General features: G+C 37.8%; 2 protein-coding genes and 1 long non-coding RNA gene across 4 annotated transcripts in view; all 3 read left to right on the forward strand.

Moving 5' to 3' along the window:
- On the forward strand, window positions 2,890-12,064 carry LOC110263426. Of its 2 annotated transcripts, none has more exons than XM_021104663.1 (3): window positions 2,890-3,441; window positions 4,384-4,495; window positions 6,336-11,724. In XM_021104663.1, exon 3 carries the CDS (start codon window positions 8,606-8,608, stop codon window positions 9,575-9,577), a length of 972 nt encoding a protein of 323 aa, XP_020960322.1. In that variant the 5' UTR covers window positions 2,890-3,441; window positions 4,384-4,495; window positions 6,336-8,605; the 3' UTR covers window positions 9,578-11,724. The 2 variants fall into 2 exon arrangements, with proteins under 2 accessions (XP_020960322.1, XP_020960321.1); XM_021104662.1 differs by having other exon boundaries at window positions 2,891-3,441; window positions 4,429-4,495; window positions 6,336-12,064.
- Window positions 10,175-10,639, forward strand: LOC110263790. The gene has a single exon (XM_021105579.1). It carries the CDS (start codon window positions 10,175-10,177, stop codon window positions 10,637-10,639), a length of 465 nt encoding a protein of 154 aa, XP_020961238.1.
- LOC110263427 overlaps window positions 18,736-21,502 on the forward strand; it is a 2,851-nt gene continuing 84 nt past the window's right edge. Inside the window, exons 1-2 of the long non-coding RNA XR_002349075.1 lie at window positions 18,736-19,553; window positions 19,667-19,806. This is a non-coding gene — a long non-coding RNA (uncharacterized LOC110263427). The remainder of the gene's footprint in view (window positions 19,554-19,666; window positions 19,807-21,502) is intronic.

The following is a 21,502-nucleotide window of genomic DNA, read 5'->3' on the forward strand; positions in this document are numbered from 1 at the left end:
GCGTGGTCTAGAAAATTGCGGATAAATCCTCGTTACAAGTATAGTTTCTAAACCTTCAAAAGTCCTTTTATATAAACGTTTTGGTTGTCACAAGTAACAAACCCCATTAAAATTAATAACCGAGTATTTAAACCTCGGGTCGTCTTCTCAAGGAATTGCAGGGAGGTATGTTCTTATTATTGATTATGAGTCTTGTAAATTAGGGGTTTTGGAGCTTGGGCAATGAGCACAGATATATTTAAATGACAAATAAAATGAATAAATAACTGTAAAATAAATTTTTGGCAAGGTACGAGAAATTAGAAGTTCAAATTAGTTACCCTTCTCAATAATAAAGAAGATTGAATCTTAATTCCACTTAGTTAACCTTTGCTAAAGCAAAGGAAAGTCAAGGGATTAATTAGTTTGACCTTCGAATCCTATTTATTTCTTAAGAAAAGATTGGGATTATTGAAAGTCAATTCAATTAGCAAAGATAACAGTTATCAATTATGTTGAGCTAAGATAACTCATGAGTTACTGATTTCTTAACCAAGACCAAAAGAAAAAAAAAGTAAATTTGCTGGAATAAAAATGCCTTCAGATGTAACAGTAACATAAATTAAAGAGAGCAATCATAAGTCTAAAATACCTCAAAATAAATTAAATAGAAAATCAATCTAAACATAAAGAGTCATAAACAAAATTGAGAAAATAAATAAAAAGAACATTGAACCTGGGATTGAGAGTCACTCCTAAAACTAAGTCCTAAATCCTAATCCTAAGAGAGAGGAGAGAACCTCTCTCTCTAAAAACTACATCTTCTCCTAAAATTGTGAATATGAGAGCCTGTCGATGAATGGATGCATTCCCTCACTTTATAGCCTCTAATCTGTGTTTTCTGGGTCACAAACTGGGTCAGAAACAGCCCAGAATTCGCTGGTTGCGAAATCTGCCACGCTGATTTTTTTGTCACTGCGACGCGGCCGCATGGATCACGCGGTCGCGTCGCCTAGCGTTAGGGCAACTATGGCATATTATATATCAAATTGAAGCCCCGGATGTTAGCTTTCCAATGCAATTGGAACCGCGTTAGGGAGCCAAGTGTCCACAAGCTAAGAATTGAACAACTCAATTAATAATGATTAATTTTAAATTATTTTTTTAAATTTAAAATTTGATTAATTGACATTAATGACATTTTTGAATCAAAACTTACCCTAATTTATTTTCACTTCCACTCACCATTCACTACAAAACCACAAATCATAATCCCTCTTCCCAATGTCCCACACTGCTGCGGTTTTGTCCTCGCGCGCCATCGCTGGTCGTCCTTGCATCGTTCTCCGCCAACTCATCTGTCGTTCGCGCAGAAAAAACAGCCACCATCATGCTTCTACTTCACCCTCCTCGCATCCCATCGCAACTCCCTATCGCTCGCCCGACACACCCTTGCCGCTCGCGACTCCCCATTGCTCGCCACTCGCACCCCACGACTCTCCATCTGTCACGACGCAACCACCACCAGGTCCCCATTTGCGACGTGCGATCAACTACTATAATCCATGGCGACTCCTCCACTCGTCGCAACACGCCACCGCGAGTCCCCCCACTGTCCACGCAACGCCGTCCAAGACGTCGTCGCCGGCCACCCTGCGGCTCTTCTTCTTCTCCTCCTATTTGGTTTTGAATATTTTTTTAACTAGTTTTTTATGTTTCTTTTTTCTATATTTCGAATGATTCTTTTTATTAATTTTTGGATGATTTTTTCCTATGTTTTGTATATTTTTTTCTTAGGATTTAGATGATTCTTTTTATTAGTTTTGGATGATTCTTTTTTCTATGTTTTGTATGTTTTTTTCTTAAAATTTGAATGATTCTTTATCTTATATTTTGGTGCTTTTTGCTTTTGAAGTTTTGAAGTTTTTTTGGAAAGAGAAATTAGTGTTTGCGTAATAAACGGTAAAAAGTAAATTAGAGTAAGAAGAGGCAATTAATAATTATTAATTTTGTATCTTTTAAAAAAAATTAAATAACCATTAATTAATGACAATTAATGTTATTAATTAGTATAGAATATAATTCAAAAAAATTTATTGACTTATTGTTGGCTAAATCCCTCTTGATTCTCTAGCGGGATTCTATCTTTTATACAAGTTGAGAAGCTATATTTTCTCAATCTATTTTTTCTGTAAATTACTCGTTAAAGACAGTTACTCTTTTTGTTGTATATGGTATATACATGATAGGTTCCAAATAAATAAGAGTTTATCGGTATGAACAATTGGTGATATATTTTTTCTAAAATTTCCAAAAAATGTACATAAATAATGTAATTCGTATATCGTAAATGCCTTCCTTCCTCTATATCGTAAATTCCTTCCAAAAAATGTACATAAATGCCTTCCTTCCATTCCTCTATATCGCCAAATGTCAATCCGTTCAAAAAGATAATCTTTATTCTTCCCTTGGTAAGGTTAATAACAATGGGAAGGTTAATAATAATATCCATTGATTTAAATATAACAAATGTCACCATTTTATTATCCATTTGTATGTATGTAGTGAATGGAACCCACATGTAGACCTGATGTCTAAAAAATTTTATTAATAATCTTTTATTGAAACATGCAATATTACTCTTAGGCCCACACACACCAAAACATGCTATTCAAGGACGTTAAAAAAAATCTCATGTGCTATTGGTAAATTACTTCTTTAGTAAAAGTGTGACAAAAGAATTGGAATGATTATCAATTGGGCTCTTTCACCTAAATATGAAACTTGATATTAGAACTTTAACACATGAATCACTCCAATAATCTAAAATTCTTAAAAAATATTATGAGCCTTAATGTTTTAAAATCTACCTGTAATGACATAAAAAGTGTATATAAATATCTAATTAATGATGCACCTATCTATTATTTAGTTTTACGTGCAACACCTAAAGAAAAAAGTCAAACCATTTTCATTATGTTCATTATTACAATACCTACTCCATTAGTGTAATAATATAACCGACTCTTCTAATTCTGGCAAATAATACCAACCACCGTATTGTGCATTGAATAAGATTAGGTTCATATTAAAATAAAGCTTCACCAACACCTTTACCATGTAGCAACATCATTCAACTGGCACTTAGCGGGTTCACCAACTGTATAAGGTGAAGAAAAAAAATGACTCAAGTTTGTAATTCAAAATTACAACAAACAAAATAACTGCCTCTGCTGATTGCCTTAAGTTATACAAAGTATTCCATTAAGCAGTAGCTCTTTAAATGGAGGTGATTCACCGTGGCAAGAAGCATTGTTCCAAAGATTGACACCTGATTGATGGTGAGGTCCTCTGATTCTGCACACCTTGGGATGGTTGATTAGATTCCTCTATGGATAGCCCCAAATTCATCACAAGTGAAGCTGTTCCAACTCAAAAGAATGCAAATCTATGAATAAAAAGGTAAATCAAAATAATAAACATGTTTGATTAAGCTAAAAGTGTTTGTTAAATCTTATTACTTTATTTTTCACTGAAACATGAATCCATGTTAATCTGATTTTAGGGATTTCTATTTCAAAATGTGTTAACTTTCCCTTCTCTCAATGTCTAATTTTACCTCTTTAGAGATCTGGGCATCAAAATCGATTGAGTAAATAAATTTGTCTTTGTGTTCCATTCTATTAAATTAATTGAAATAACGATATGCCATGTTTTGAGATACATCTATTTATGGATAGTAAAAGAAAAAAAATTTATAGAATATGGAATCTATTGTGACAATTGATGTATATATTCTGAATGATTAACTTGCTCATTCCTTTCGTAGCTGTAAACTAAGTTGAAATGAATATCACAAATAACAACCATAACCTTCAGTGTAATGAGAACAGTCCCATTTAGTATGTTAAACATTGGTTAAATCGGCAATCAATAGGGAGCATAAACTGGCTTTATGTAGGGTTAGACTCTTGAATGATTTTTCTTATGGAACTTGAACTTGGTTTTACCTGTCATAAGTTAACAGTAATAAATTGATAGATAACTCAAATGTAGATAGAGACAAATGAAGAAGCTATGTTTTTTGTTTTCGCAGTTGATTACGCTTTGATTATTAATACAATTTGATCGGATTAAACCTATTGTGATTTTCTTGTTTAAACTTAAACAATGCTGATCTCTTCACATGATAAAATTTATATATATGTGTTGTTTGTGGCTGTATGGTAGCATCTTACGCATATACAATCTTGGAATATATTGATATTCTTTAGTTTTTAGTATTTTTTAACAGGTAAAACCAATATTGAACTTTATTGTAGATATAGGTGTTAAAAATATAATTACTGTCTCTGGTTGGCATTTTTTTGTTTGCTTTGTAGTTACCTCATTTATAAATTTCAGATTCAATGATTTTTACAGACCTTCATTTGTATTGGTATTTATTAGGACTTAAAGGTTTTAGTGAAGATTCATATTAGCTCCTAATCAGGAGAACTTGTCGTCACATGCCGAGGTGAGTTTTTTTAGTTATGAGCAAATACTCTTATGTTTGTAATTAATTCTTCTAGCTCATTTGACACTCATTTATAAATCAACATGATGTCCTATAGAACAATGTTATTTTTTGCTTATCTGCTGTGTTAGTTTTTTTCATATATCATAGCTTTTTTGAAGAAGTGTGCTTATTGGCAACTGATTTAGTAATACCTTTTTATATTAAATAAATTATCTATTACTTCCAATTAGTATGTGTTGATGTCATAAAATAAAGAAAAAAGAAAAAGAAAAAGCAGAGCTAGCAGAAAAGGTATTACCTGGATCAAATCGGCTTTATTGCAAAAAATGTGCAGAATATGAGAATGTAGTTGATACTGCAGCTTAAGTATACTTGTTCATATAACATTTCTAAACACCTCTTTAAAAACAACGTTATCTGTCTCTGTACGATTTTTCTCACCATGACATAAAAGTATCTTAAGCCCTGCCCTCTGTGTCATCCTAGATGCTGCAACATATAGTTGACCATGTGTGAATACAGGTTTTTTAAGTATTAAACCAACCTTTGATAGTGATTGACCTTGACTTTTGTTGATAGTCATCACATATGATACAATTATAAAAAACTGTCTTCGTTGGAACCTGAATGGTATTCGATGATCGGATGGGCTTAGAGTCATTCTGGGAATAAAAACCTTCTGACCTTTGTTCCTTCCAACACTGCTATGTGCTTTTATTATGTGTTTCCCAAGCTTAGTCACAACTAAGCATGTACCATTGTACAATTCTATTGCGTGGTCAATGTTTCTTAAAAGCATGATAGGAGTTCCGACCTTTAATGTCAACTCATGATTAGGCACTCCTGAACATCTAATTGTATTCAAAAATTTAGGAGTGTGAATGGATGCCAATAGGTCATTATAAGACTCGGTTGGGCATGCCTTGTTTAAACTATAGTATGTTTGTGCTTCAGCCGGATTTAAACTCATTATGGTAGCGTTTGTTTGAGGTACTGAGACAGAGACTGAGAGACTGAGACTCAGTATCGTGTCTGTTAGTTCAGAGACGGGTACTAAAATTTCTGTCTCTGTCTCTAAAATTTCAATATTTCAGTACCTCCAAAAAGTAGGGACACAGGGGACTGAAATTTTTAGAGATGGAGACTGAAACTTTAATAACATTTTATACCTAAAATACTTTCATTTCAATTAATTAATTCCAATTTTACCCTTTGTGCAAATTAAATTAGAGTTTCATTCTTATTTCAATTCCTGTCTCCCATTTTATACCAAACAGAATACTGAGATTTATTTCAATCCCTGTCTCTTAGTCTCTATCTCTCAATCTCAGTCTTTCCGTCTCTGTCTCTCCACCAAACGCTACCTATGAATTGGTTTATTTCATCTACTAATTCCAATGTTGGTGTAAGTATTGCTCGGTCTTCAAGTTTTTCATCAATAATGGTTCCATCAAAAAGTTCAGGATAAGTTACCTTACAAATAGCCTCAATAGGGTCATCCCAGTCTTTAACCAAGATGTCGTCTGGTATAACAATCTTTTGGCACATATCTAGTGCAGTTCCGTGACTCCCATCGCCAATACTAAGTATCCAATTGATGCCAAGGCATCTTAGTCTAGTTTCACTAGCCTTTTTTTGTTTTCATTAGGTTTTATGCTCTTTCTTGAGTCATAAGTAAGTATTTGGATATGAATTTCATGCATCTCTTGATTCAATCAAACTTGGTTGTTTATGTGCTTTTCATAAGGTTTTTATGCAAATTTTGCTTGATGATTGAATGATGCAAATATCTTGTGAAGTATAGCAAACTTTGATGCAAGTGTTTGATTGATGATAGGTGAAAAGGAAGCTAAGGAAGGGAGAGCAAACAAGCAACAAAAAGGGGCCATAGAAAGGATCAAAGGGAAGCAACATTGGTGGCCAAAGCTGGCTCACCAACGTTGCCTCAAACGTTGAGGAAAGAAGAAGAGACCAACGTTGGAGCCAAAGTTGGTGCTCCAACGTTAGGTCCAACGTCCATGCTTAAAGAGGTGCAAAGTTGGAGCCAAAGTTGGCTTCCAACTTTGCCCCAAACGTTGGCCAAGAAAAGTGCATAGTTGGAGCCAAAGTTGGACTCCAACTATGCCTCAAACTATAAGCAAGAAGGCAACATTTGAGCCCGAAGTTGGACCTCAAACGCTACCTCAAATGTTGGCCAAGAGAAGGGTGCATAGTTGGAGCCAAAGTTGGACTCCAACTATGGGTCCAACATTGAGGTAGAAAGGTGCCAACGTTGGAGGAAACATTGGTGGTCCAATGTTACCTCCAACGTGCTCGAAAAATTTCAAGTTTTGGAGAGTGGGAAAATGTGCAACGACGCGTACGCGTGGATGTGCTTTTTAGCCAATCGGCACGCACGCGTAGGTCACGCGTACGCGTGGATAGGCAGATGTTGGTGGTCCAATGTTGGGGCCAACATGGAGTCCAACGTGCTCAATAAACTTCCAAACCAAATTGTGAAGGGACGCGTACGCGTGGTTCACGAGTACGCGTGGATGAGTAATTTTGCCAATTGACGTGCATGCGTAGGCGACGCGTACGTGTGGATAAGCAAACGTTGAACTCCAACATGAGGTCCAACGTTGAGTCAAACGCTGGGTTAAACTTCAGGGCCAACGTCCCAGCCTTGTTTGGCAAAGTTTGACCCAACGTTTGAGCTCAAACCTTGAACTCCAACGTCAACCCAACTTCAATACAAAAACGCACCCAGGGAGAGTATGAACGTTAACTTTTAAACGTCCTCATCAAACGTCACTAAAGGCCACTCTCAACTAGCTTCAACAGAGTCCAAAGGGCCCAGTCCAAGTACTTGAAGATTGAATGAAGAAAGTGTATAAATAGATTAGAGTTTAAGTTAGAAAGGGGGGTGCTTACACACTGAGTGCTGTAACTCTGCCCAATTTTATTCTGCAAATTTTAGTTTACTTTGAATGTACTTTTTCATTCCAACTTCCATTCCCAGAGCTATGAACAACTAAACCCCTTTCATTGGGTTAGGGAGCTCTGTTGTACTTCAATGGATCAATAGTAGTTTCCATTCTTTTTCTTCTTTCTTTTCTCTTGATTTTGCTAGAAAGCTTTCGGTCTTAATTCAATTGAGCAGTTGGCTCGACGTAGAAGCTGTTCATATTTGGATTTTCTTTGAGCCTCGAGAGAGGGATGAGGAAATCATGCTAGAAATGCTTTCTCATGTTGGACTGGATTGGGGGTTGGATGGATATAGTGCATGTAATCCTACCAATACTTTGATCTAGAAAAACATGTGGTATAATCAGTGACCATACTTCATCTCTTCCCATGAACAATTAAACCAAGACATTGGGCAATTGTTCAAGCTTAGAGAGATTGGTGAGGCAAGACATTAGAATCCAATTACCTAAGATTGCCAAGAAAATCAATGAGTGTCTTGATTGAGGAAGAGATGAAGATGAACTTGATCCGGAGAATGCAACATCTCCTAAGCCCAATGAATTCTCCATCTCTGATCTACCCATTCTCTTTAATTTCTGTTATTCATTTTTATGTTTAATCACCCCATTCCCATTTATTTTTCTGCACTTTAATTTCTTCTCTCTACCTTCTGCAGTTTACTTTTAGTCAATTACATTCTTTGCAATTTACTTTTCCCGCCATTTATTTTTCAGCAATTCCATATTCAAATCTGCCTAGTTCAACTAGAACACTCCTCCAATTAAAGTTGATCAACCAATCAATCCCTGTGGGATTCGACCTCACTCTATTGTGAGTTTTTACTTGACGACAATCCGGTGTACTTGCCAGTGGAAATTTGTCGAGAGACAAGTTTTTGAGCATCAAGTTTATGACGTCATTGCCGGGAATTGATTTTGTATTGACAATGATTAAATTGGAGGATAACTAGATTGAGCAATTTTCTTTTCTTTTGTTGTTTACAATTTCCTTTTGCACTTTCATTTATTTTTCTTTGTTCTTTTACTTTTCAGCTCAACTAATTCACTAACTCCACTAACTGTTTGATTAATTACTCTAACCACATTTTTTATTAACTATGAGTTTTCCACTTGCTGTTTGCCTTTGTTTGCTGAGTGCATGACAGGTAGACGAGGTGAGACTTCAACATCTTTTGACAGTGTACCCGAAAGAACCTTCCTTAGATTAAGGAGGGAAGCAAGAGGCAAGGGAGTAGTTGGAGAAGAAGAGTTGGAAGAAGATCTAGACATTGTTATGGAGGAAGAGGTTCATAACCATGCTGGAGAAGGTGCTGGTAATCATGCACCACAAGAGAGGAGAGTGCTAGGCTCATACATTAACCCCAACCCTGGGAATTGTGGGAGCAGCATTCTAAAGCCAACCATCCATGCCAACAATTTTGAATTAAAGCCACAACTCATCACCCTAGTTCAAAACAATTGTTCTTTCGGAGGGAGTGTCCAAGAAGACCCCAACCAATATCTAACCACCTTCCTGAGAATATGTGATACTATGAAGTCTAATGGTGTTCATCTTAACACCTATAGATTGCTCTTGTTCCCATTCTCTCTCAGGGACAAGGCATCTAAGTGGCTAGAGTCATTTTCTAAGGAGAGCCTCACAACTTGGAAAGATGTGGTAAACAAGTTCTTGGCAAGATTTTATCCCCCACAAAGATTTAATAGGCTGAGAGCAGAGGTTCAAACATTCAGACAACAAGATGGGGAGACGCTTTATGAAGCATGGGAAAGATATAAAGACTTGACAAGGAAGTGTCCCCCGGATATGTTCAATGAGTGGGTGCAACTACATATTTTATATGAGGGACTGTCATATGAGTCGAAAAATGCTCTAGACCATTCTTCTGGAGGCTCTCTCAATAAGAAGAAGACCATTGAAGAGGCTATTGATGTCATTGAAACAGTGGCTAATACTGAGTATCTCTATGCCTCTGAAAGAAGAAACAATAGAGGAGTGATGGAGCTGAATAACATGGATGCAATTCTGGCTCAAAACAAGATGATTGCTAAGCAACTAGCTTATCTAACCAAGCAAATAGAGAAGAATCAAGCTACAGCAATCCACACTTGACCATCAACACAAGAAGAGCTCAATGCAGAGGAAGGGGAAGATTGGGAGCAAGCCAACTACATTGGAAATTCATCAAGACAACCCCATGACCCATACTCAAAAACCTACAACCCTGGTTGGAAGAACTACCCAAACTTTGGGTGGAAAAACCAATATAACTAGAGCCAAGACCAAAGACCTCACAACTCCAACTACCACAACAACTCAACCTACCAACAACCCAACCAGAGATCATACCAACCCTCATAAAACACCTATCCCCAGCCTCCATATCAAGTCCAAAATAGTCACTCTCAACCCCCAAATTCTAACCCACCACCACCATTAGAGGATAGGCTGTCCAAGATTGAAGCCTTGTTGGAAAATCTTTGTAAAGACGTTCAAGACAACAGAACATTCAAGGAGGAAGTAAGGGCTAGTATGAAAAGTCGATGAGAGACTATCAAGAATCTTGAATCCCAAGTAGGATATTTGTTTCAACAAATCCCTAAGCCCACTGACAGCTTTCCAAGTGACACTGAGAAGAATCCAAGAGGAAAAACAAAAAAAGTGAGATGGGAAGAATACAAGGCAACTACCCTTGCAAGTGAAGATGATATGGAGGAAGAAATTAGCAGGCCATCAGAGCATACCCAAGGAGTTCCAGAAGGGAAGATGGAAGAGGCAGAACAAATGACTAGCCCTGAACAAAAAAAGGAATCAAAAGAGAAAGAAGTCCTTCAACCTTATGTGCCAAAAGCACCATTCCCTCAAAGACTCAGGGATGGTGAGAAGGAGAAAACATACACTAGATTCCTGGATGTATTTAAGTCTCTTCAGGTCAATATTCCCTTCCTTGAGGCCCTTCAACAGATGCCCACATACATTAAATGTATGAAAGAGTTTCTGACTAAGAAGAGTACCCTGAAGGGAGGACAGACAGTAGTGCTGAATAAGGAATGTAGTGCTCTCATCCAGAAGAACATGCCTACAAAGAAAAAGGATCCAGGAAGTTTTCATATTCCCTGTACCATAGGAGATATAATGATTGACAGAGGATTTTGTGATCTGGGAGCAGCATAAATGTAATGCCTTTATCTCTCATGAAGATGCTGCAAATTAATGAGTTGAAACCCACAAATGTGATCCTTCAATTGGCTGACAAGACCTAGAAACAAGCACTAGGAGTAGTGGAAAATATAATGGTAAAGGTTGGGAAGTACTTCCTTCCTACAGATTTTGTTGTTCTTGAGATGGAAGAAAGCTACCTCCATCTAATCATTCTGGGGAGACCTTTTTTGGCAACTGGCAGAGCACTTATAGATGTTGAGCAAGGCGAGTTGATATTGAGGATACATGATGAGCAATTCACCTTCCATGTCTTCAAACCCTCACATGATCTAGATCAAGAGAAGGAATGCATGAAGGATGATCTTAGTGATACAAACCTGAAAGAAGCACCCATTGAACCATCCCCAGAGAATCTGAAGTCACACCTAAAAGAGAAGGAAGAAGTAAAGGTGACGTTACAGACTAAGGAAATTAAGGAGGAATTAGGGTCACAACTCTCACATGAGACAAGAAAGAAGGACCCTCATGACACTGGCACTGGAGTATTACTTGAAGAAGGGAAAAGAGTTGGAAAGAAGACACCAAAGGGATGGAAGAATAAGAAGATCCCTACAGAGGATTTTTTTTCCTAGGGACAAGGTGATATCATGGTTCTAAAAACCGAACTGGACCGGTCGATTTAACCAGAATAATCGGAAACCGGTCACCTAGCCGTCCGGGTAAGCTCAGAAACTGCCTGGCAAAAAACCGGTAAAAAAACTGGGTGAATCGGCGGTTAACCGGTGAACCGGGAGAACCGTCCGATTTTTTAGCAATTTTTTGTTTGAAAGTAAAAGTGCTAAACGGCGTCGTTTTGTCTCTTAAAAAAAGAAAGAAAGAAAAGAAAGGTTAAACGCCTAACGAAGCCCTAATCAGTAATCAGAAATCACCTCGAAGCCAGAAGAGGAATCAGCAGTTCAGCACCCACAGCAACTAGCTCTCTCCTCTTCGCAATCGCATTGCCACCACCACCAATCGAGCAGCCACCGCCATCGCCACCGCATCCCGCAGCCACAGCAACGACGGCGTTGACCACCGCAACCACCACCTCCTCCTCGTTGGTCGTCGCCGAGCTTGCCTCCTCTTTCGTCGTCGCCGAGCTCGCCTCCTCTTTTGTCGCCGTTACTCGCCGCCAGTAATATTCTCGGTTATTCCTCCTCACTGCCTTCTGATTTTCTGTGCTTGATTTTATGATTTATTTGTTTGCGATTTTGATTTATTTGTTATCTGTTCATGATTTGTTTGTTTGCTGGATTCATGATTTTGATTTTTGATTTTCTGAGGTTATTTGTTCATGATGAATTTGTTTGCTGCTTCATGATTTTGGTTGCTGAATTATTTATTTGTTCATAGTTTTCTGAAGTTATTTTCTGGTCTTTGATTTTCTGATTATTACAGATGAAACAATCACAAAGTAACCCACAGCCACAAGATAATGCTGTTCAAGATTCTCAAACTGGTTCATCTAGAGGTAAATCTGATCTAGCTTGGCAATATTTTATAGTGAAGTATGACAAAAATAACAAGGCTCAATATACATGTATTTTCTGCTTGAATACTTACAATGGAGGGGGGATATATAGAATGAAATATCATCTTGCAAAAATTCTTGGACAAATTAAAGTTTGTAACAAAGTAACTGAAGATGTTAAACTTCAATTCAAAAGGCTTTTAGAGGAAAACAAAAAAATAAGACAGAAAAAAGAAAATTTATAGCTGATTGTTATGATGTGGAAAGTGAAACACAAGTGGAAGAAGAGTGTGAAACGCCTAATCCTGTACAACCTCCGGCTCCTGCAACAATGGGAGACAAAGGAAAGAGAAGAGCGATTGCTGCTACTCCAATTAGAAGTTATTTTAAGGGAAGGACTATGCCAGGCTCTCAACCAACTTTGAAAAGTGTCTTGGCCAGTAAACAAGTTGTGCACAAGGTTAAGTTGGGGCTTGCAAGATGGATCATTGATGCACGGATTCCATTCAATGCATTTCAATCGCCTTACTTTCAACCTGCCTTGGACGGCGTTGCTACAATTGGACCTGGTTTCAAGGGACTGTCATATGATGAAATGAAAGTTCATTTGCTGGCCGATCTTAAGAAGGAGTGTCAGTTGCTTGTTGAAGGTTATAGGAGCTCGTGGAAAAGCACTGGTTGTACACTGATAGTAGATAGCTGGACCGATCAAAGGCAGCGTACGTTAATTAATTTTCTAGTTTATTGTCCTGCTGGTATGTCATTCGTTAAGTCTGTTGATGCTTCTAATATGATAAAAACTGTCGATACCTTGTTTAAATTGTTTGCTGAGGTTATTGAGTGGGTTGGGTCTAGTAACATTGTGCATGTGGTTACTGATAATGCTGCAAATTATGTATCTGCTAGAAAACTTATTCATGAAAAGTATCCAAACATTTTTTGGTCTCCTTGTGCTGCTCACTGCATAAATCTTATTTTGAAAGACATAGCAAGTATTCCTCACATAGCTGATCTTGCCTCTCGTGCTTCAAAAGTGACTGTGTTTGTTTACAATCAATGATTTTCTTGTCATGGCTTAGAAAAAGAAAAGATTGGAAAGAAATTGTTCGACCAGGAGTTACACGTTTTGCTACTATTTTCATTACTTTGAAAAGTATATATGATCATAAAGAAGACTTGCAATCATTGGTGGTGGACAAATATTTCACTTTTCATAAATTATCCAAGAGTGTCAATGGGAAGATGGTTAGCTCAATTATCTTGGATAGTAAGTTTTTGGAGGATTGTATTACTACTGTTATGCTTGTTGGTCCTCTTATTAAGTTATTGAGGCTTGTTGATGCTGATGAGAAACCTTCTCTGGGTATCGTGTATGAGGGCATGCAAAGAGCCAAAATTGCTATCAAGATAATGTTTAGAAATAGAAAATCTGCATACACACCTTATACAAGTATCTTAAAAATGTGGTGGGATAAGCATTTGAAGCGTGACCTCCATGCAGCAGCATACTTTTTTAATCCAGATTTCTTCTATAGTGAGGGGTTTGTTGAGAAGCCAAATATCTTGAAGTCTTTGCTTGATTTATTTAATATTGAAACTCTTTGCGATGACTCAGTTACCGCAATGCAAGAGATACAGTTGTATCGAGATCGAAAAGGAAGTTTCGGAAGGAAAAGTGCTTTGAAAGCAATTAAGAGACTTGAACCTGGTAAGTTGTTATATTTCTATGTTCAATTTACTTTGAAAATGGTTCGGTTGGGACCCGAAAAGGATGACAAAGTCCAACTTTAAGGGAAAATACTGTCCAATTTTTGTAAAAATATATGAAAAGTGATTTCATTTTAAAAATCTGATTTATAAGCTTATTTTTGAGAAATTATTGATTTGATTTGTTAATAATTTTTTGTCTGACTTAATAACACAATATTTGAAAGGTCTTAATTTTATTAAAATAAAAAGTGGCTGAGCTTCAAAGAAAATTTTTTAATTACTAAAAACTATTTGATTTCAATTTATTACAGAAAATCTTATTTTTAGCTTTATTTATTAAGAAAATATAAGGTTTAACATTCAGTTTTTGAGAATGGATTTTGTTTCAAGTTATGTCTTGAACTCGGTTTATTAAGTAAAAGGACCTTTGCCACAGAAGAGCAGAGAGCAGAAACTGAAAAGATATTGAGTATTGTTGGGCCTTAGTGCCAAGTGTCTAGTGAGGACGGCGATACGTAACGCTCACTGGAAGCCGTGGGCCTTGTGTGTGAATTATTGTGCGAGGACGCCCGTAAATATAGAATGGCTTTCAGGAAAAAGGGTCACATGCTTCAGCTGGGGAATCAGCGCCTGTAAGTACTTGCAGAGATCATGTTCGACATACTTCAGCTGGAGAATCAACGCCTGCATGAAGTAGAAACTTGAAGAGGTTATGTCGCTGGAATGCCTTATCCGATTACGAGTTGGATTGCGTCGGGTGCAGGTCGAAACCGACAAATGAGCTCATTACCTGCAATAGGAATAGACATGCATCATACTTGTTTGCGCATATTTGTTTGTGAGTGTGTTTCCTGTGATTGTGGGTGTGCTAAATGGCTGTTTGAATTATGTGTTCTATAATTATTGAATTGAATTGTCTCTTGTTGACTGTTATTGCTGACCAAGTCTATATAAAATGAGCTTAACTTCTAACCCCAACCCTACTAAGAACTTCCTAGTTCTTACCCCTATCTCCACCCCTTTCAACTACAGGTGTGAAGGATTAGTGCGGAATTACAAGAGCATAGAAGATTGAGTTTGTGAGTTAAGTTCTTAGATTTTATTTTTTCCCTCGTCATTTATTGTTTTTAGTTTTAGAGGGGATAGGACTTGTATTCGAGTATCTTGAAATAAGTCTATGTAAATAATGCTATGTGAATATATATCTTTGTGATTAAGTAATTAAAGTGAAAACTTTCCATTTTCTTAACTGAAGTTTCAATTTGTATTCACGAAAACTCAATATTAAATAAACATAGTATACAATTAAAAGAATTGAGGTAAGTAGCGCTCGAACTTTTAGTGCGATCATGAGGTGCTAAAAGTTAGGATGTTACACAAGTCCCCACGTGCTGAGTTAATGAAACACGTACATCCTCATGTTTTGGGCTTTCCAAAAACCGCAATAGCCATTTTCTGAAACTATTTTAAAGCAAAGATGAAGGGACAGAGAGAACACACACATTCATACCATTTCTTTACATTTTTCTTAGTTTTTGTTCATAATATTAGTGAGAAAAGCTCCCACTTCTCTTTAAATTTTTCTAGGATTTAATTCAATTTTGTTTTTAGTTTTGAATTTCAATCTTATTAATTTGTAATTTTGAGTTTATTTACTTTTTTCTTTTTTTACACTATTTGGTTTGGATTTCTTGTTAAGTTTATTTTGTTTCATTTTTCATTTTGATGACTATGTAAATTCTTAATTTTCATAAATGTAGTCAATGTTTTAAGTTTTATATATGCTTGTTTAAGTTATTAGTATTAGTTTCTTGTATTAATTAGTTGTGTTCTTTATTAATTCTTGTAATTTATGATGATTTTCATTCATGTTAACTAAGGGTTTAATAAAATATTTATATTGATTATGGAGTAGATTTTCTCTTTCTTAGCTGAGGTTTGTAAGACCCAGGACTTTGAAAAGTCTTTTTATGATCAAGTCTCAAATCATATAGTTATTTACAGCCTCAATTTCAGAAATTATTTTATTAAAGATAATTAAGGCAAGTTTTGATTTATTGAATTTGAGATAAGTTATGGTTATTATCCAATTTTACAATTATTGGATTATTTTCTATATTTAAATCATATAGTTGGTAGTTGTGAAATAAAAATGATTTTTATATGATTTTGGACTAAATAATTAATATTTTAGAATATTGATATTACTATTTTGAAAAATGAAGAAATTAAGTATATTATTTCTAATTTTTAGATTTGGGCATTTGTATTGAAAATAATTTGTGAAATTGATGAGCAAGTAGTATTTTCTATATATAATTAGTGTTGGATTTAATTTGGATTTCAATTATTATATTATTCCCAATTTTATGTGAAATTACCAAAATGCCCCTAACCCTAATTTTATTCAAAAACCCTAACCTTGAAACCCTAACCCAATGACCCGTACCCGACCCGGTTCCCTTCACACACACAGCCGCAGCAGCAGACAACCCCTTTCATCCCTCCTTCCCGAAACCGACAAATGAGCTCATTACCTGCAATAGGAATAGACATGCATCATACTTGTTTGCGCATATTTGTTTGTGAGTGTGTTTCCTGTGATTGTGGGTGTGCTAAATGGCTGTTTGAATTATGTGTTCTATAATTATTGAATTGAATTGTCTCTTGTTGACTGTTATTGCTGACCAAGTCTATATAAAATGAGCTTAACTTCTAACCCCAACCCTACTAAGAACTTCCTAGTTCTTACCCCTATCTCCACCCCTTTCAACTACAGGTGTGAAGGATTAGTGCGGAATTACAAGAGCATAGAAGATTGAGTTTGTGAGTTAAGTTCTTAGATTTTATTTTTTCCCTCGTCATTTATTGTTTTTAGTTTTAGAGGGGATAGGACTTGTATTCGAGTATCTTGAAATAAGTCTATGTAAATAATGCTATGTGAATATATATCTTTGTGATTAAGTAATTAAAGTGAAAACTTTCCATTTTCTTAACTGAAGTTTCAATTTGTATTCACGAAAACTCAATATTAAATAAACATAGTATACAATTAAAAGAATTGAGGTAAGTAGCGCTCGAACTTTTAGTGCGATCATGAGGTGCTAAAAGTTAGGATGTTACACAAGTCCCCACGTGCTGAGTTAATGAAACACGTACATCCTCATGTTTTGGGCTTTCCAAAAACCGCAATAGCCATTTTCTGAAACTATTTTAAAGCAAAGATGAAGGGACAGAGAGAACACACACATTCATACCATTTCTTTACATTTTTCTTAGTTTTTGTTCATAATATTAGTGAGAAAAGCTCCCACTTCTCTTTAAATTTTTCTAGGATTTAATTCAATTTTGTTTTTAGTTTTGAATTTCAATCTTATTAATTTGTAATTTTGAGTTTATTTACTTTTTTCTTTTTTTACACTATTTGGTTTGGATTTCTTGTTAAGTTTATTTTGTTTCATTTTTCATTTTGATGACTATGTAAATTCTTAATTTTCATAAATGTAGTCAATGTTTTAAGTTTTATATATGCTTGTTTAAGTTATTAGTATTAGTTTCTTGTATTAATTAGTTGTGTTCTTTATTAATTCTTGTAATTTATGATGATTTTCATTCATGTTAACTAAGGGTTTAATAAAATATTTATATTGATTATGGAGTAGATTTTCTCTTTCTTAGCTGAGGTTTGTAAGACCCAGGACTTTGAAAAGTCTTTTTATGATCAAGTCTCAAATCATATAGTTATTTACAGCCTCAATTTCAGAAATTATTTTATTAAAGATAATTAAGGCAAGTTTTGATTTATTGAATTTGAGATAAGTTATGGTTATTATCCAATTTTACAATTATTGGATTATTTTCTATATTTAAATCATATAGTTGGTAGTTGTGAAATAAAAATGATTTTTATATGATTTTGGACTAAATAATTAATATTTTAGAATATTGATATTACTATTTTGAAAAATGAAGAAATTAAGTATATTATTTCTAATTTTTAGATTTGGGCATTTGTATTGAAAATAATTTGTGAAATTGATGAGCAAGTAGTATTTTCTATATATAATTAGTGTTGGATTTAATTTGGATTTCAATTATTATATTATTCCCAATTTTATGTGAAATTACCAAAATGCCCCTAACCCTAATTTTATTCAAAAACCCTAACCTTGAAACCCTAACCCAATGACCCGTACCCGACCCGGTTCCCTTCACACACACAGCCGCAGCAGCAGACAACCCCTTTCATCCCTCCTTCCCCAAAACAGCAGCAAACACACAAACCCCTCCAATGGAAACAGAACAGAGAGAGAGGGGCTGAGTCGCGGATGAGGAGAGGAGGAGGGAAGCTCGTTGCGCCGCGCGCTGGGCTCCGCCGCCGCCAGAACCGCGCGAGTGACAGAGGGCAGCTCACCGCGTTGCGCCGCCTCTGCAGTCCATGCCGGCCTGGTACCACCATCGCCAACGCATCCTTGCCCAGCCGCGTTTCTGTCACCCATCAACTGTTCCGTCGCTGGAGGAGTATCACGAAGGCGAGAGAGAGAGAGAGAGGGAGGGCGTCGCGCCTGTCACGAGTTCGCCGCCACCACCGCGCCATCGCCAGAAAGAGCAGAATCGACATGGGGTTGGCTCGCGAGTGGAGGTGGTCGCGAGCTTGGAGCCGTCGCGCCATCGTCACTACTGCGTCCACGCTGGTTGTCGCCGCCGTGATGCACTCGAGGGGAGAGAGGTCGCGCTGGAAGGTTGGCTGTCAGGGGCGCTGTTGCTGCGAACCAGCCGCCGCCGTGCATCCTCGTTGCCGCCACTGACCGGCCAAGTCGCCTCGCCATAGCTCACCGCGTTGCGCCGCCTCTGCAGTCCATGCCGGCCTGGTACCACCATCGCCAACGCATCCTTGCCCAGCCGCGTTTCTGTCACCCATCAACTGTTCCGTCGCTGGAGGAGTATCACGAAGGCGAGAGAGAGAGAGAGGGAGGGCGTCGCGCCTGTCACGAGTTCGCCGCCACCACCGCGCCATCGCCAGAAAGAGCAGAATCGACATGGGGTTGGCTCGCGAGTGGGGGTGGTCGCGAGCTTGGAGCCGCCGCACCATCGTCACTACTGCGTCCACGCTGGTTGTCGCCGCCGTGATGCACTCGAGGGGAGAGAGGTCACACTGGAAGGTTGGCCGTCAGGGGCGCTGTTGCTGCGAACCAGCCGCCGCCGTGCATTCTCGTTGCCGCCACTGACCGGCCAAGTCGCCTCGCCATGGTCACCGTCGTGGGTTTTGCTGGTGGTGAGGAAGGGACGCTGCCTTGTGACATCGCGGCGTGCTTGGGCACTGTTGCTGTAAGCGCGCCATCACCGGAGCTGGGTGGTTGCTGTCATGGGAACCGTGAAAGAAGGAAGGAGAGGTCGTGCCGCTGTTCTGGCCGCCAGAGCTTCTGGCTGCCCTTGCCGTCGCCGGAAAAGTCTATCGGTAAGGGTCTTAAGTTGGTTCCCCTTTCCGTTGAGTTTCTGGAAACCTCACTGTCACTGCATATGGTTCAGGTCATCGCTGCCGCTTGAGGTGGCTGCCGGGCTGCCGCCAAATCGGTTCGGAGACCGCCGCTGTTTCGGTTCAGCCGTTCCTTCTTCGGTTCGGTAAGCGTTTAGATTTGAAAGCCTTTTAGTTACCGTTCTGTTATCATACGCTGAGGTTTGTGGCGTTAATTGCTATAGGATTGAGTTTTGGTTGTTGTATGTTGCGATTCGAGTTGTTGAGACTGTTGCGAAAGTGGCTTGGAGCTGAGGTTTTGGTTGCCGTCAGTTCGGGTTGAGGCAATTGCTATAGGATTGAGTTTTGGTTGTTGTATGTTGCGATTCGAGTTGTTGAGACTGTTGCGAAAGTGGCTTGGAGCTGAGATTTTGGTTGCCGTCAGTTCGGGTTGAGGCGGAAAGGACTCTATGAGACATTTGGATTATAGAATTGCATTTTGAGGTAGGGGCGCTTTCCAAAAACTATGTTTTATGTATTGGAATTATTACATATGGATACCGATGTGAGATATTGTGTATTTGGTGATTGTATCTGTCTTATGTATTATTTGAGTGACTCGAATGATTATGGATGTTGGTTTGGCTGAATTGTTGTGCGGCTTTGTGAAATGTAATGTTTTAAAGTTGATTCTTTAAAGATTTGAAATCTGAGTTTAATCCGCTGAGGATTGATTTGATTTGAGTTAATCGTTTTGATGATTTGCAAAGTCGAATGCACTTTTGAATTCAGCCTGGTTTACTTTAATTGATTTGGTTTTGGACAATATAGGATTGAGTTTTGGTTGTTGTATGTTGCGATTCGAGTTGTTGAGACTGTTGCGAAAGTGGCTTGGAGCTGAGATTTTGGTTGCCGTCAGTTCGGGTTGAGGCGGAAAGGACTTGATGGGGCGTTTGGGTTATGGAATTGCGTTTTGAGGTAGGGGCGCTTTCCAAAAACTAAGTTTTATGTATTGGAATTATTACATATGGATACTGATGTGAGATATTGTGTATTTGGTGATTTTATCTGTCTTATGTATTATTTGACTGACTCGAATGATTATGGATGTTGGTTTGGCTGAATTGTTGTGCGGCTTTGTGAAATGTAATATTTTAAAGTTGATTCTTTAAAGATTTGAAATCTGAGTTTAATCCGCTGAGGATTGATTTGATTTGAGTTAATCGTTTTGATGATTTGCAAAGTCGAATGCACTTTTAAATTCAGCCTGGTTTACTTTAATTGATTTGGTTTTACTGAGATGATTTGAGAAAATGAGATCTTTAAAACCAAGGCTGAAAAGAGTTGAAATTTGATTTCAAAGTGAAATGGCTTGAGAAAAGTGATTTATGGCTTAAATGCCGGTTTTATGAAATTGATGATGTTGGATGGTGGAAGTGCTGTTTTATTATAGGCCGGAGTGGCTATGTATGATTATGAACATTGACTGGTTTTGGATTGAACCGTGAGCCGGAATGGCTGTATATGATATTGATTTATGGCTGATTGTCGAATGAATTATGGGCCGTAAGGCTGACTATGAATTATGAATTTAAGCCGGATTGCTGAGATGGATGTTGATCCATGGCTGGGACTGAATGAATATATGTTTGAGATACCTGGGCAGTAGCAAGGGTTGTGGTTCGTCCCACTTGCTCCAGGTCAGAGAATGTGACGCCTGGGTAGTAGCGGTAGTAGTGGTGAATCCATTCGCTCCAGGTTGAGCTTTTAAACACCCGCCTGGGTAGTAGCCGCAGTAGTGGTTATTCCACTGGCTCTGGGTTGAGCGGGTAGTAGCAAAGGGGTTGTAGCTCAAACTTACTTGCTCCGCGATGGGTGTTTCTGTCCATGGTTAGCTACCAGGATGTGTCGGGTTGGCTATATAACCGACAGATGATATCATCAGCCACTAGGGACAGGCATGCATCATATGCATTTGTGTGACTTTGGTTGGGTGTGCATATTATACTTGGTTTGCCTATGTGATTAACTGCTAATTGTTCTACTTGCTGTAACTGTTGTTTGTGCTTGAACTTCCTATCTGTGTTTGCAACTGGGACTCTGTTGGATTATGGTGATTTGGTTGATGGTTGGATTGTTTGGGCCTAGGGCCGTGGTTGGATTGTTTGGGCCTAGGGCCGTGGTTGGAATGAGATGAACT

Source organism: Arachis ipaensis, chromosome B06, assembly GCF_000816755.2.
Source record: "Arachis ipaensis cultivar K30076 chromosome B06, Araip1.1, whole genome shotgun sequence".
In the NCBI taxonomy this organism is placed as follows: Eukaryota; Viridiplantae; Streptophyta; class Magnoliopsida; order Fabales; family Fabaceae; genus Arachis; species Arachis ipaensis.